The sequence below is a fragment of the Pagrus major genome, chromosome 5 (genome assembly GCF_040436345.1).
Source record: "Pagrus major chromosome 5, Pma_NU_1.0".
Lineage (NCBI taxonomy): Eukaryota > Metazoa > Chordata > Actinopteri > Spariformes > Sparidae > Pagrus > Pagrus major.
The window spans coordinates 10,089,830-10,107,189 of record NC_133219.1 but is presented as its reverse complement, the minus strand read 5'-3'; the positions used below and the strand labels follow the sequence as shown (position 1 = coordinate 10,107,189).

At 39.7% G+C, this 17,360-nt stretch overlaps 1 protein-coding gene across 2 annotated transcripts; it reads right to left on the bottom strand.

Annotated features, from left to right (window-relative positions):
• Nucleotides 1-601: 601 nt before the first annotated feature.
• bco2l (beta-carotene 15, 15-dioxygenase 2, like) lies at nt 602-12,934 on the bottom strand. Of its 2 annotated transcripts, none has more exons than XM_073466853.1 (12): nt 12,876-12,934; nt 9,736-9,913; nt 9,179-9,390; nt 8,622-8,737; nt 8,389-8,491; nt 8,127-8,267; nt 5,668-5,828; nt 5,125-5,295; nt 3,674-3,811; nt 2,777-2,959; nt 2,485-2,595; nt 602-875 (listed from the first exon to the last, which is right to left on the bottom strand). In XM_073466853.1, the coding sequence occupies exons 1-12, from the start codon at nt 12,901-12,903 to the stop codon at nt 759-761; spliced, it is 1,659 nt and encodes a 552-aa protein (XP_073322954.1). In that variant the 5' UTR covers nt 12,904-12,934; the 3' UTR covers nt 602-758. The 2 variants fall into 2 exon arrangements, with proteins under 2 accessions (XP_073322954.1, XP_073322955.1); XM_073466854.1 differs by lacking the exon at nt 12,876-12,934 and adding an exon at nt 10,454-10,517.
• Between the last annotated feature and the right edge of the window lie 4,426 nt (nt 12,935-17,360).

Below are 17,360 nucleotides of genomic sequence, written 5' to 3'. Positions count from 1 at the left end.
TTGTTTTAGGTTGTTTTGAGCGTATAAAGAGCCCTACACTTGTGATGTGACCTCTTCCAGACTCTCTGGAGGCTATCGACCAGTTAGATCCATTTGTTTTCCAGCCATTTCAGACGTCGTCCATTTCTATCACATTACTTTGACAGAAATTGAATTTCCTCTGATGCATTTTTATGTATCCTAAGTGCTGTTCTGTTCTCACTGGGAGTATACCGTTTCCAGTGGCGTGATGATGCAAAAACACTATGGGTTTAAACAAAAAAAAGGGGAAATGGATTTTTTTTTAATGTGTGTATTGCCTTTCATGTTGTTGTTTTTTTGTTTTTTTTATGTTCTCCACATAAATTATTGCTCCTTACAAGTGAGCATCATCCACGTAGTGCTCAATCCCATGGCCATTGTCTAAGACATCATCTTCCAAGAGCACATACTGTAAGAACACATAGAGGACAAACTTTATCAGTGTGCTGATGCCATGCTGGGCTTTCTGTCTTGTTAGTCTCAAAAAGATTGCCATCTTTCTGACAGTAATGGCAGCACACAGCGAGGACATGCACCTATTCCTATCAAGGGGGCACAAACAAATACCATGACTCTGCAGGTTTTTCCAAGCTATTATTTATTTTTCCTCTTATTTTCTACAGTTCAGGAATATTGCAGGTAATGACATAAACAGAGATATTCTCTTCAGTGGATAAAGCGGCCGGTTGCTGGTTCAATTTCAGCAATTTACAGCAGAGCTGCAAACTGTGGCACATCTAGCCCATCTCGTTAAACACACCATGGGTTCCGTATGGAACATTGACAGGGACCTCTGCTCTGCCCAGCTCAGTAAAGGTCTTGGCATCCAGGACGAGCAGGAAAGTACTTTTCTCCTGGAAACAGAAGCAGAGGAGATTAAATATGTTATGTAAAGAAGAAGGTCACCCTTTTCACAGTCATGGCAGTGAAAGTATTAAGCCATTTATCTTCTCATGCATACAGTACAAAAAATATATATTAGATTAGCAAACACATTAACCATTTACTAGATCCTTATTAGCAGGCATAATAGTAGCATATTGGCTCTTTATTAGTGATTATAAAGCCTTTTTCGGCATAACCATATTATACAAATACTACCCCAATCAGTCAGGACGTCATTTTACATGAATTATGATCTTTATATGCTGGCCTAATAAGGTGGTACCACAAGAATAGTCTTTCTTCCTCTACACTTCATGAAAACACTCTATTTTTGTCTAATAAAACTCAAAACTACAAGTTTTAATAGTGTCTAAATAACTTTAAATTAAGTCTTTCTAACTCTTATATATTGAGGTCTTGCTCTTAAAGGTAATGAAGGCTTTTCTGGAGAAAACAGTTGATTGTTCGGTCTCATTCCCAGGTCGTCAAATACCGACACTTTGGGTTAGAATTTAAGGCCGAATACCTACATAAAGCGTCTGTATTTGACGACCTGGGAATGAAACTCATCAACTATTTTCCCCAGAAACGCCTTCGCTTACTTTAAATGCACAATATGTAATTTCTGCCGGGATCTCTATCAAAACAAAATGAAGGGTCGTTTGTTTTAGCCGCTTCTCACTGCTCTAACCAGCTCTGGGCTGGAAATTGGACTCTTTTACCAATGAGAGGAGAGCTCAGAGATCACTTTTAAATGTAATCGATTAAAAATTTGAATGATCTTCACTCCTGTTTATCAACCTGACTGCAGCAACAATCCCCAGCTGGTGACCTCCATTTTCGGGGGTTTACACGCTAATGTTTAATTCTCACTGAAGCTGGAGGGGAATGGACGTAACATTACAGAGAGGAGATGAGAAAAAAAGAGAGAGAGAACCAGAGTCTCTGGTGAGTGCTGAGTTCAATGACTGACCTGAGTTCAAACACACAGACACACACACCCTAGGTGCGTGCCATCACTCATTAGCGTATGGCTAATGGACTGTTAAGGAATCTGGCTGTGTGTCGTGAACTAACACTCAGGCGAGTAACACAAACATATGCAAAAGATCCTGTGGTCGTGAACACACCATTTAACAGCCTATCAAACATGACTCCTCCAGACACGTTCATGCATGAGTTCATGTTTTAGTCTCGTTCACCTACTTCCTTCCTCACTCTCTGACTCGATAGCTGACCAACTCTAATGCATCGTTGCCTTAACTTAACTTGTGGATCCTCTGGTTTGAACATTTTTGGAAACATTCAGGATAATGCACTGTAAGTACACAACTCAACAAAATCTAATCTAATGCAGAATTCTTGCATATTATATCTTTAACTAATCGTAGTTTTAGCTGTGTGTATAAAGTGGTTATGTATCTTTTTTATTTATATTTCTGTGTTAAAGTACACTGTTAGAATCTAATGTCAATATCAGTCAAAGTAATGTTGACACTGGTAAAATAACAATGTCTGCTGCTGCTCCTTTACATTGTCTTATGTGGGTTTTTATTTTCTTTGCAGCTGTTAACTTACTTTTCTGGGTGTGATGATAACTGACATGACCACTCCATCATCTTCATCAGTAGCTTGGGGCGAAGCAACAAAGACAGGCTCAGACGGGTACAATCCGGGGTAACGCCACACCTAGACAGGGAGAGATTACATAAACATCCCCTTTCACTCGGAGCTGTTTCATGTTATAAAACCTACTCCCAACCCGCTGGCCTCACTGATAGAGAGACAGCAGTAGACATAACTTTGATGTGATAATACCCGGCCCAGTTAACAATGAGGTCTCCCTAAGTACTCTTTGATTAATAGAGACCTTAAGCTCTTTGGTGTGGACATCCATCTTGAGCAGGGAGTTGCTGAAGACGTGTCCAAAGCCGCAGGAGTAGAAGTAGCGGTAAGGTCTGCCGTTGTGCTTGTCATAGTTGATCTGAGGGAACTCGAGGCCGCCGTATTGCAGCAGCTCGTCGTCGTGAAGTTCCTCATGGGTCATGTAAACCTGAAGAAGAAAGTCAGTGCAGCTTTTACATTTTAGCCAAAAAATATTACAGTAATGCACACCAGCAGACCTGAATTACTGTAAGCTGTGAGAGCTAGAATCAATACTGCATTATTCTCTAAAACAGGTAAATGGCTACCTGCACAAGATCCTGGATATTCATTTCAAACTTTAGTAAGAATAAATCAATTTCTTTTAATTTTACTTTAAAGAATATATGTACCTTCAGTTGCAATACAAGCCCATATTGTTCTATAATTCTTCTGTGTCTGTGGCAGCCAGCAGCATTTCTACAGCTGTTACTCAGGTGTTATTTCTCACTGAGAACTAAAACTGAGGACAGTGTCACTCAGGTAGTCATGACAACTAAAACACCACACTTTCTATTACATTTCAGACGTATTCTATCATAAGAAAATGTTGGACTCTCTGTGTGTGCATGCGCAATTGTTAATGGCAATTGTTCAGCACCATGGTGGACTCTCACTTTCTAACTGCCTTAGTTATAAAATTACTATTGCAGAAAGTACCTTGAGTGTCTCATGGAGCTGGGTAATTGCTCAGTGTGAGTGTGTGGGAGTGAACTGGCTGCATTCATCATGATTTTAGGTCTCAGTCTTTGTTTGATTCCAGGAAATCAGATCGAGCATTATGTACAGTTTAACATATGACACCGTATGCAAAATGAGTGATGTCCACTTAGTTTAAACATACCTCTCCTAGTTTTGTCTTAGTTGCTGTGGCTTTATAGGTATTGAGAGTGACAAGGTTTTGGTCCACAGGAGTTTGTTCGTCCACAGTCAGGGGTAGGACGTATCTCCTTGGGAGGTTTCTGCACAGCGAGTTGTAAAACTGAAAAAAATCAGGCAGACATGAAAAACTGTGAGTGCGGCTCCTTTGACTGAAAGATGCATTACAACCTCAGGAACAAACAGACCCAAACCAGCCAAGTCACTTGGATATAATGTTAGCAGTTAACGTTTCTGCAAACCAAAGATACGTCCAAGTTTTAAGAGGCTACGTACTATACTGACATCTGTACAAAATGTGCCATATCATGTTCACATTACATGTTTATTAACTGCCTTTCACATCAGGAGGTGAGGGGGACGGTGGTGACGTTACAAACGACAAGGTTGCCAAACAGGCAACAGCAGTATGAGTCTGTGTTGCAGCGTTTGTAAGTGCAACACCACTGGATATATTTAAGAAGAGCGCAAGACCTCTTCAGCTGTGTTTGTGGCAACCAAACCAGATATTTTCCATGGGAAGTCAGACTATTTCCAGCCGTGTTAGTGGCGACAGAAACAGGAGTTTTGAAGGAGACCTCGGGACATTTCCAGCAGTGTTTGTGGCGACCAAAGGAGGTATTTTAAGCCAAACCATGATTTTTTTCTGAACCATAACAGAGTTGTTTTTGTGCCTAAACCCAACCCTGAGCATAAGCACAGCATTGTGACAGGAGAGAAATAGAAAATGGAACCCAAACAACATTAAGAAACGTACAGCTTGAACCTATCTGTGGTTTTGCAGAAGCTCTAGTTAACATTTAGTCTGGGGATTGGGTTGCTCAGACGGATCCAAAATACTGACAAAAAGCCATGTTGTTACATGGCAGTAATATTGTTTGGAGGCATTTATACATATGAAATTTAAATAATTATGTTTTGATGAAAGAAACACGCCTCACCACATTGGAAATAGCAGAGATTTGAAAAGCTTATTGAATCAGAAACCGACCAATTCATGATTAACTACAGAAAGGGAAAATAAGAGAATATCAGATATCATTCAAGAATGTCGGCCTAAGAGGCAGACTTTGCTAAGAGAGAAAGATGAGATAACCTTGGTGAAAAAGATGGCCCTTACTGAGAGAAACTCAGCAACCTCTTTAAAAGCTTGCTAATAGATCGAGGTTTTGCAGACAGTTTTAAAGTAGGTGAAAACTGAATGGATGGATCGATGTCAAGAATACAAACTAGCAATGGTGGAAAGAGAAACATCATTATACTTTTTGACAAACACTTCTGCTGAAATAGTCCAGTAAAAGACAGCACTTAAATCTGCTCTGCTCTTTGATGAGGAATTATAAATTAATATACATAATCATTGGATTATGTCTGCGTTTGTATATCATTCTGAGGAATCAATCTGGATGCGTTCACCTTGTCCATTTCCTCTCCTGAGTCTTTGCGGAGGTTCTCCAGTGTGAAGTCTCCAATGGAGTCGCCATCATCTCCACAGCACATGTCCATAACCAAGAACCCGTTGTCTTCATAAGCATTGATCTGATGCAGCGTGAACATGGGTGCTGCACGGTACCTCACTTCACTCACCTGTTATTGACAAAATGAAAAAGTTATGAAGGCAATCAAGAAGGAGTTTCTGTGTCGCTTTTCTTGGTTTCCTTGCAGGCACTGCTATTACTGCGTCGCACCTTCACATTATGAAAGTTTGATATTGTATGCTTAATGGGTATGCTGTGTAATGAGATGAGAAAATTGAGAGTAACAATGTATGAGAAAAGGCTATGCCATCAAAGTGTGATTTCATCAAAATAAATAAGGAAAGAACCTCGCCATGCGTGAAGAGATTAGCTTGCAGTTTTCCTTTTTTGTTCTGAGTGTTCAGCAAATGAGCGAGTATGTTTCCTATTTCACACTTTGGAAGTAAGTCTACTCCTGTGCAGTGAACTAATCTGAACCCACCTTGCCAGTGTGCCTGTTGACCAAGTGGAAGATGGTGTCATACTTAGGCTCCCAGGTCATGACCTTATGGAAGCTCTTTCCCTGGATTCTGTACAGCATGAACTTGAGCAGGTCCAGCTTGATTGGCTGCTCGATGAACACGATGTAGTTCTCTGACATGACTGAGGAGAGAGAGGAGGGAGATGATTGATTGATTTTTTAGCTCATATACTGTGGACCTGCTGTGTCATGGTGGGATGATGAACTTACATTTGGTTGCATGATTCTGATTCTGTTTACTAATTTCTTGTTTTTGCAATGCCCCACTGATATGCCTCAGATATTTTCCTAAATATACATGAACTGGGTCGAAGCTAATTATTTCAGGGTGTGACACTAATTTGGATTTTTTTTAAATAGGGCATTTATGTCTGTATGTAAACTGAAAATGAGTTTGTAAGTGGCCCCATGTTGTTTAATTGGAGCAGTAATGGAAAATCTGCAAAAAGGATCTTTTTCTGAAGACATTTCCCTTTTCGCAGGAGGCCACATCCACTGTTGCACGTTTATTAGTTGGCCAGTTTGCAAAATGATTCTTTCTTGTCTCAGCACCAACCCTTCCTGACATGAGGGAAAAATATACCCCCTTCCTATCTACTGTAACTCTACTGGCAGAAGTAATTATGTGGTGCCTTGTATAGCCGTACAATGTTCCATCACTTGTTAGATTTCTCGGTGCCAGACAGTCTGACAAAGCAAGGGTGGTCTGCTGGAAATATAGACTGAGATATAATCAGTGAACTGGTGCAGTATGAAAACCAAATGGGGCAACATTGTGTTAGATCAAGCCTAATGAAGTTGGGCCGGCATAAGCTGATTGGCATCAGCATAATGCGTCATTATCAGTAGCTTTTTTATCAGCTGCTTGGCTGACTAGTAATACAGTGATGGAATTTGTATTTGTACTTTACTTGAGTATTTCCATTTTCTGCTTCTTTATACTTCCATTCCACTAAATCTTCACTTTAGTTTCTAGTTACCTTGCAGATTGCATGCTGCATCAGAGCCAAAGTAGCATATTTTTAAATAAATGTATTACCACTGCCAAGGAGGTCATGTTTTCATCAGAGTCTGTTTGTTGATTGGTTTGTCAGCAGGATTACACAAAAACTACTGAACGGATTTCCACGAAACTTGGATGGAGGATTGGTCTCAGCCCAAAATAGACCTCATTAACTTTATGTGCAGATCCGGATAAAAGGACAGATCCAGGATTTTTTTCTTATCTTCTTTAACATTGCACATTACACATATTTTTATTAATTTCTCAGGGAGTGCATCAATCTTGCTGAAAAAAATCAGCCATATTTAGGTGAGTGAGTTCAATTCCATGTGGATCTGGTAAGCTTAAATTACGGTTTAGCAGTTATTGGTGGTTTAATTTTTATTAGGATTAAAGGGGATTGTTTGGCCTGGGCAGAGGGATGCACTGTATTGAGTGCCATTCATCTGATATGCAATCACATTTAAAAAAAAAAAAAAAAATGTAGTAATTCAGAAAAATGCAAAATATCAGATCTTACAATTGGCAAGGCCGATAGTCAGTAGACCCATAGTATACAGTGTATACATACATGCAAATACATGTATAATTTTACATATATTTTATATTCAATATCAGATACCGCAAAAGTGCCCTCTTGGATGGCCCTGTGGTAAATTTAAAAAATGATAAATTGTCCTCTAGGATGCCCTTCCACTGCTGTGTGACCACTATAACTTTACTTTCCTTACTTTTTACTCTGCTTACACGCTAATGCCAGTGCTGTCGCAGCTCCCTAAACCACCCCAACCACCACATTACGTGTTGTGTGCTAAGCTTTTTGCGCTGTCAACTTTACTAAGATCTAATATTCATGTATTTGTTTATTAGGGGGGATTAGTTCTCCCAGTAGGAAAAAAGACTCCACTGGGAGAAGTAATTCTTTAAGAGCATCCTAAAAGAGCAGAGCACACACCAAATCTGACTGTATAAACATCTGCTATAAAGGTTGTTGACATGAAATATAGACACAAAACAGTTTGCAATCAAGCAAAAAGCTACGCAAATTATCCTGATATATTCTTAGGGAATAAAAGTTGATTGTGTCTTTTTAATATTTTTGTAAAAGTGTGAGAAAAAGTGTTTAGTGTGAGTCAGAGGCAGAGTTGCAGACAGAGAGAGATAGCGTGAGCTGAAACACAAATACAAAGGAGCTGTGATTGACAAAAAAAGAAGCAGGATGAGACTAGAATTCAAATTAGCAATTAATAAGAGCTGCAAAAAAACTGTGACGCTCCCTTTCACTGAGTAGACTCACCCTGTCAGTGCAGGCATAAAACAAAGTGTTTCATAGAATTCATTAATTCCACGTCAGTATACGTGCAGGATGTGGACTACTCAAAGAAGCCGAGTTGTTATACTGAGGTGTCTATCTCACCAAAGCTGTGATAATAAGAAGGTTTCCTGGGTTCAGCTGCAGGGATGGAGCAGATCACTTCAGCTCCACCGAAGTCTACAGAGTCTGCCTTTGCCGCCTTCTCGTCAGGTGGAGGCACACGGATGATGTTGTAGAAGAAACCTGAGGAGGCCCAGACACAAGTGATGTTGTACAAAAGAAAGGGTCCCATAAAATGCAGATGTATATGGTTTAGCAGGTAGACAGATGGAAAGCAAGGAGGCAAGGAGTGAAGGAAGGTTACCTCCTTTGCCGTAGGAGTTGCCCATGTTGTACGTGGCCCCGTCCTGGTCATAGTGTGGGTGAGCTGTAGCTGAGTTGACAGCAATGTATTGAGTCCAGTCCACCTTAGAATGGACAGCATCATCCTCTTTATTATCCTGATCATCATTATCGACAGGCACTCATTTTCCTCATCTCTATCCTCTGACAGTTTATCAGCATTAGCATTCAAAGGGAGACTTTACTCTGACTCACCTTCTCCTTCGTCTCCAGGCTCTGTGGGTCTACTCGTCTCATGTAGTTGGTTTCCGTGCTGACATAATAGTCTCCTTTGTACTTGACAAAGTTCACACTGGCGTTATCTGTGGCCTCTATTCACACATACAAATGTCAGGAACATATTAAATACAGCTGTTAAGCGAGACTCATTGTTTTCAATGATATCACTGGCAACTACCATCAATATGTTCCTACTTAACTTTTCAGAGCTTTTACGTCATGCCTCAGATTGATCTTTCCATGACAGACAACTACACACAAATACTGACTTGTGTTCCCTTTACCTTAATAAAAACACAATTTAATGTAACACCAGCTTTCATTAGGCTGCAATATACAATGCAACTCATTCAGTTGCGGGCATGAGCACTGAAGAAAGACATGCTGTGATTTTGTCCCTTGTAATCTGGCACAGCTGCCTTGTTACCTATGCACAAATGAATTGAATATTTTAAATGATGCATTTGGCACTGCTGGCGTACTGAAGCAAATTACACATGGGAATATGCAACATGTAAAGAAGACACACATACTGGGAATCTGAAAGCGTGAAAAGAAGCGTGCAAAGATGTTCTTGCACGGATCAGGCATGGCTACTGTGCCAAACTCCGACACCACGATGCGGTTCTTCTCTGAGTTGCGGACGTACGAGTCGCTCTGCAGGAATCGACTGCTGTAGGTAACGTCACCGTCACGGACGTGGAAGCGGTGCATCATGGCCATGCCGTCAAACCAGTGGGTGTATCTGAGAGGGGAAAAAGAACAATTGGATTTCTCAGCAGGTTATTTGTGTAAGTCAGAGTAGAGAGAGTGATTGGATTGGGAATTTTCATGGGTGAAGGAAAAGTAACCCCCCTGCACCATATTACTACAGGGTTGTAAAAAAAATCTGAAAGTCATACTTGACTAAAGTTCTATTGTGTTAAAATAGTGTCTCTTCAGTTAATTCACCAAATACCTCCAAAATGTACATCCTGAACAATGCTTTCTTTTTTGCCGGCTGCCATTCCAATAAAGCTCACTTAATTTAAGTCATTTGTGTACTGTACACCTTTGGCCATGATGTTCTTTCATAGTGCTTCTCAAATACCTGTCTTTCCCAAATTCAAACTTCCCAGGACCATTCCTCAGGAAGCTCCCATTGATCCAGGATGGAATTCTTCCCGTGACGGTGGTGGGGATGGGATCAGGGGTTTCCTCCACAGAACGCACCAGAGGCGCCATGCTCTCCAGGCCTTTGGCAAGCGGACATCGCTGCCTGCTTGGTACTGAGGAGGAGGACGAGAGGTTTTGATTAAAGAAGACTGTAAATTCTGTAAGATATTTAAATACAATCATGATATAACCCAGAGGTGGGAAGTACAAATACTTTGTTACTGTGCTTAAGTAGATTTTTAAGGTATCTGCACTGTACTTGTGTGGCCTGGCCATAAAAAGGTGGGGCCGGACACAGAATATAATTTTATGTGGGTCACTCCCCGACTTAACTTACAAAATGCATAAGAACAGTGTTAATGCTGTAAGCTGAGGATTGTAGATAACTACAGTGGCAACAGTACAGGATAGTTATCTTGCCTTTATGTGGTTAATACAGGCACTCAAACTATTCACTCCAGTACTCTGATAACATTAATTAGACCGACCAACTACACAATTGTGACAAAAATGAACTAAAAAGACAGATCCTAAATACTATAGACAATACTAAAACAATAGACAATACTATAGGCAATAGTATGGACTATAGACAACAGCAGTGGCTTATTTTTTCACTCAAGTGTGTAGCCTGCACGCAAAGACACACACACCTGGAACCCAACGTGACATATCTCCCCTGCTGTCCAGCTGTTCACTCTTTCCCTCAACACCCAACACGTTTTGATGTCAGTGGTCCAACGTTGGGCAGTAAATTTGTTTACTTTCACTTTCGTGTGTCTAGCCCTGCACTATTCTTAAAGTGACAGTGTCACCTCAGCATGCAAAAAGCAGCTTTTGCAGTAATAATGCCTCAAGTTTATCATATTATGAACATAAAATAAACCCTATTAACAGTCCCTAGTTCGCCTGGCTACACTTGAGTATTTTATTTTTCTGACAACTTTTTACTTTTACTCATTACAATTTAACAAACAAAGGCTGTCTGTACTTTCTACTTCTTACATTTTCAAAATAGGCTTGTTACTGAGGGGAATTACTGATTATTTTCATTTTGGGGAGAAATGGGGTGTGGTGGCTTTAACTGCAGGGACCCTGCAGCCCTCTCCTGTATTTTTCTTATTTTCTCGCTTTGTTGCTGTGCTCTTGGCGCTTTACCAACCCAAATGTTAGTATTTCACATCCTGGGAATGACACTTTACAATCAACTATCTTTCTGGTGCGTCTCCACACAGTACTTACTTTAGATAGTTCAAATACTTTTTACTTTTATACCTTCAGTACATTTCAGAGCCTATACTTTCTAACTTCTACCTGAGTAAGAATGTGTATGTTCTTTTGCCACCTCTGATAGCACTCGAGCCCCACAATCCCAGACCTATCACACCTCTTTTTCTCTCTCTCTCGCTCTCTCTCTCACACACACACACACACACACACACATAGACACAGGTATATCTCTGCAGACTTGTACTGACAAGGTGTGGTGCTGTGAACCATTTATAGCTTTGGAACTTTGAGCGAGTGTGAATGGGGAAGTGATGTAAATTCCTACAGAAAACTTTTTGTTAGCAGTTAGCTGATAGCAGTGATGAAGTAATTCCACTTGCAGGCTTGAAGAGACTAACACAATCAATTTTAGAGAAGTGATGGAATTTCACTGTGATTGTACCTTACATGTTCAAATTAACATGTTTCAAATTGAAAATAAAAACAAAATCTTGAACCAAATTGGTCTTCTGACTCTGAGACAGGTGTGCTGTCAATAAACAGTATGTCACACTTTTACACCTCTAAACAACCTTTTGTTCACACCCCAGTAGCTGTATTGCCTACCAAACTACACAAGTGAGAATGGTTTAGTGAGAAACACGTGATCTCTTTGCAGGAGAGCTTATGTACTGTTACAGCTCCTGCTTGGATAAATTCATGGCTCTTTGGGGTCATGCCCTGTGAATGACACCTGCACTATCTACTGTCTTATCTGTTATCCAATAACCAATTTGTGTTCATTACCTCATATCTCCAAACATTATGGAGATTGTAAAACGTATGAGTGTTGCATGATTAGCAAAAGCAAATCATCGCAGTTCAATACGGAGACCCATGCTGAGTTCTACTACTATGTGAATTGTTATTGCAACCAATCAGCAGAGGCAGAATTTTGTTCATTCCCATGACAGCAGCACAACAGACAATAAAAAAGAGAATGTGCAATAGAGAGATAACCGCTGTAGGCTTTAACAATCGCTTACAATGTTGACTTTGTGAGTTTTGATGTGATTACTGCAGCATTGCAAATGATGCCTGAATGCGTGCTGACATTTTTTTTAGGGGGGGGGTTTCATGTAGTTTCCTACTGCGGCATATAAAATTGAGTCTCTTGAAAACAAAACTGCGACACTGACGAGCTCAGAGCTGTTGTGGATAATAGCTTCAGGTATTGCTTTTTTGTATCTTTCATTTTTGGTAATCACAGTGGCAACAGTAGTTTATTCGTAACAGCTATTGCTTTAACAAATGTTTTTCTCACAGCACCAACAGTATGTCAGTGTGCGAGTAAATGACCTTGTTGGAATTAGCTGTCATATTCCTGCACATCTTTTTAATTTCTGTTCTTTTCATTTCCACCATGCAGGGACCTGTTCAACAGTTTTCTTCCTTCAGTTCACAGCTGAGAATGACTAAAAGCTGTTAATGAGACATTGTGCGTATTCTTTCACAAGCTCTGATTCAACAGGAGACCATGGAGCAGGAACAATAGTAAATGTCAACATGTACTATTGCAACTGCATATTTGGTTTTGAAATGCAACAAAATACCATTAGGTCTGCACTGTGTGCATGTTTGTTTCTGTGTGGAATATGAGGGTTTTTCAACAAGATGCTATTGTTTGTCCCTGCTCCCTGCTACACACCAGCACTGCTACAACTGTTCACACTTGTTGAATGTGGATTTAGTTAGTCATGCCCAGTCCTCCGAATAAATGATAAAATAGCATAACATAAAAATGATGTAACTCATCTACAGTCTTGATTCATTCTTCAGTTGTTATGTGCGTGCAGGTCTACTCACTGCTGGTTGTCTCTTTGGTCTTGGACATGGCTGGTCGCTCTGCGGAGATGATCAGACAAACACAGAGGATTTATATGAGCTCCGAGGGAAACCTTTGAACCTTTTGTCACTCGCCAGGTACAGGAAGTAATCCCTGGAACTAAACAACAGTAAGTGCGGTGTTGACTGTGTAATTAAACCAGTGCGGGTTGTATCATGAAACCCTGTTGCTCAAATTAAAATCACTTCATGTGATTAATTAACACTTATTAGATCATCAGATAACGAATGTTAATTCAGAATTACATTAATTGATATGCAACCAAATTAGCTAGATTCCAGTTACATAAAACCTGTGTGTTTGCTCAGCCTCTCTAAAAGCAGAACAGTACCTGTTTCCATAGGAAAATTAAGCTATTTTAAAAATAAAATTGGTCGTCAAATGCAAACATTTACCTAATAAGTATGTCATAAATACAGTTACATAACTTGGTCATGCTAAATATGGTAAATTCATAGTTAATCAACTGTCAGTAAATAGTTGTTGCACTGTTAACAATGAAATGCTTTATAAACCATGTATTAAAGGGGCAATATGTAAGAATTTTAGTTGACAACATTCAAAAATACACTTAAATTTTCAACAGAATGTGAAGAAATAACAGTTTTGACATTATGTCCTCTGGGTATTGTGTTGCAGAGATATCTACTGAAGTTAGCATGCTTATCAGCTAGCCCCGTCTCATTCAAGTCTAAAGCTTCTGTGCTAGCAGTGTAAACACCAACGCTTCCCGGGGTGCTCCGACCTCCCAGTCTGGGCTGATAGCTGCATGGCTAACTGAGCTAACTAGCTAGAGCTGCTATTGGTAGCAGCAGTTAGTGGTTACTTTAGCGATATGCTGCTCCCTATTTGTTGTGAGAATGATACTGACAGATGGAGAATTCTTACATATTGCACCTGTAATGCACATCAATTAACGTCTGAAGTCACTGGATTAACATTCCTTCAATGATGATCTAGTAAGTGTGAACTAATCACATGAAGTCATAGGCTGTGTCCGAAATCACTCACTCATTCACTACTCCCTACTCCCTACATGGGGAGATAAATGTAGTGGACTATATAGTGAGCTCAACTGAAAATCTTTCGGACACTTTCGGACACTACTCTTGGCGCCGTTAATTACGTCATTGCTGTCGCACAATTAAAACGTACCACATTAATGTCATCTTTCCTCCCGTCCGTCCGTCATTTTCCCATCAGCGCAATGCCAGAGAATCTCTGGCAATGCATGATGGGATATCTTGCTTCTGTTAGTGACCATCGGATCTTCACTACATTTCGCGGTGCATTGTGGGACACAATGAGTGCACTATATAGTGAATATCAATAATCACTAAACATTCGGACACCACTACAAAATGGCGTAGTCACTATATAGTGCACTATATAGTGAGTAGGGGGTGATTTCGGACACAGCCATAGTGATCATTTGTTAAAGTGAGCAACAGGAATTCATGACACATCCTGCATTAATCATTAAGAGTCATGCATTAGTTAAACAGTCCTTAAGCATATGTTTTGTAAACTTATTATAACTTGTTACCAAAGGGTACATACTGTGTACAGTTCTATCTGAGCAGATGACCTTTAGATTATCTATAGTACTTAGTCCACGTACTTGGTGCACGTTTGCTGCGATTATCTAATCTCCCTATACATACATATACAAGGTCACGTATATCACACAGCAATCAGGGTTCATACACATTTTTGCTGAATCAAATCACATAAAATGTCCATAATTACTGTGATTTATGTGTCTTGTATCTTGTCAGTCATCTTTAGCCCTGTGTAGTCTGGAAATTCATGATTTAGGTTGAGTGTTCAAAATAAAGTTGCAAAATACTTTGCTGCTATTAAAATCTATATACAGCAACAACCAAACAAAGTTAATGAGACTTTTTTGCCAATGACCACTCAGTGTTAATTGGCTGGGCAATATTCAGCTTGTGAGTCCAATTCTGATAAGCACTATTATTTAAGTTCAATGACACTGCAGGCTTCACAAGACCCTAAATAACCCTGCATAGCGGAAAAACAGGCCTCCAGGATCTGAAATAGTTGTGTTAGTTCCAAAACCAAATTGCTATGATTAACTCTACAGATATGTGTGTGTATAAATGGCATTACATGCCTTAATGAAGAAGAACTAAACTCAGAGGGAGAACACTCCACACTTTTGTGTAGAAAAAAATATCCTGTTTTATAATTGTTTGGTAGAGAGATTCATATTTTAGAAGGAATAAGGCTGCAGCAATACTTAGAAGTAAACTTCAGAAATTATCTACTCACCCCCATGCTTAAAGTCATGTAAAGTTTTGTAGTCCACAAAACATTTCTGGAGCTTCATGGCAAAACAGCATTGCAGCATTCTCCTAAACAACTGATGTAGAAGTGTAAAAACACGTAAGAAATAAAACAAAACATAAAAAGGCTCCATACAACTTGTTTGGCTGAGATCTAAAATTGGTTTGAAAAAGATGTTCATGTATCATACAATGTTTGTCACAATGTAACATAGTGAAACTTGCACTCTGAATTTAACCCATTCTGAGGGAGCAGTGGGAGAACAGGTACAGGTACCTGTACAGGTTTACACTTAGCGAATATGTTCCTTTAGAAATACTGAATAATAGAATAATGGAAATAACACTATAATTTGCTATAATATAGCTCTATAACACACAATACAAATTGTACTTATCACACTTAAAGTCCTCTTTTGTGCACAGGGTATCAATGCAACATCTGATATAGAGCTATCGTTTATCTCAAACAGAGAATAACATCAACAGCCAAACTATGAATTAAAAAAGCTCCTTTGTGTTTGTAGTAGAGAATTAACTTGTGAAATTCACACACTTAGAATACATGTTAATACACGTCAATTCCAAGTTACATGAGAGCTAGTATGTTTGAAGTTGCCAGTAAATCAATGTCCTACTGGCACCGTCTGCTGAGGCACACATCCAGTCTAGCAAGTCAAATTAAAGGGTAACTCCACCAATTTTACACATTAAAGTGCTACCTCACACGTGAAAAAAAAGTAGTATAAAGCCTTTTGTGGCTCCAGAGGAAGCCTAATGTCATCTGAGCCTTTGATGTCACTCTGTGGCTAAGCTGCATTGTGGGTAATGTAGGCACAAGGTTTTGAAAAGCAGTCCACTGGTCTAGCTTTCCACTCTGAACACTGTTGGACAATTTGAAAACAAATGATCAAAATCGATACAGCAGAACCAGACATATTGCTTTTATTATTCACTGCTCTCTTCTTTCTTTAAAGAAAACTTTCTATCTCACCTCTATTACCCACAATGCAACTTAGACATTGAGTGACATCACTGGAGGCAATTTATCAGATTACATTCTTCCTCTGGAGCCACAAAAGGCTTTATACTACTTTTTTCAGAAATGCACTACTTTCCAAGACCTGGACACACACATCATCCCCGATATATCCATCAGATTTACTGGAATGAACTATCAGACAAACAAAACAAGCCAATATACTAATTAACCACTCAAAGTGTCTGATTGGCTCCTGACATGCTGTCCAATGATACTGAGGAGGGCTGCTGTGCCTGAAACATGGGTAACTGAGAGGTGATTTATTTGTCACAGAAAAAGGCAGCAAGGAGAAAATATAAACATCCACTGAAAATATAAACATGGAGTGACTGTAAACTATTAGCATACACGAGGGAGGACGAGCCTCAAATGCCAAATCAAATAAATAATTCATTCAAGCTGTAAGTACTTCTAAACACTACAGCACTGTATGTAGTGAGGCAGGCTGCACCCAGCCCCATTCTCCCCTGCTACTCTCTCCCACTCAACATGAAAGACATGGAAATCTGGCAAGTACATACAAGATCTGTGGGAAGACCAGTTCGGTCATGTGTGCTTATGAGATTTAATTAAATTTGTAGTTCCCAACATGGGAGTTTCTGAGGAATGATAAGCCAAAATGTTGAGAACCACAGTAAACCAAGACATCAAAATGAAATAAACATATGCACCAAGAATCGGAAGGCAACGGCAGGGGAGGATTTCTGTTACCATCAGTAGAAAGGATAATGATAAAAGCACATCAGCAGCAGACAGTCGATGTTTGGATTTACATCAGCCCTCCAGCTCAAAATACACTGCCTGTGGCAAATAAAGAAGCCCCTGGAAAATACAGCTGTATATTTTTAAATAGGCAAAATGCTTGACAATATGGATGTACGTGGGCTAAACATTATACTACTGCTACAAAACTAAAAGATCCAACACACTGTGCAGCGGCACGCTACATACCAGTGGTGATGTTGTTGGATACAAAGAGGTATGCAAGGAAAATTTGTTAAAAGCCACACAGCTGACTGCAGCCAACAGCGCCCACCTGCCACAATAATGTTTATACTTTATTGCAAAATCTTTCTCCTTTGCTCCACATGGGG

Bases quoted from the DNA above. Each gene is read 5' to 3' on its own strand.
- bco2l (XM_073466853.1), bottom strand. From the start codon at position 12,903: ATGTCCAAGACCAAAGAGACAACCAGCA. The intron at 8,738-9,178 runs GTATGTGTGTCT...ATGTGTGAATAG, and splicing joins TTCACGCTTTCAGATTCCCA to AGGCCACAGATAACGCCAGT. The intron at 5,296-5,667 runs GTGGGTTCAGAT...TGTCAATAACAG, and splicing joins TCAACAGGCACACTGGCAAG to GTGAGTGAAGTGAGGTACCG.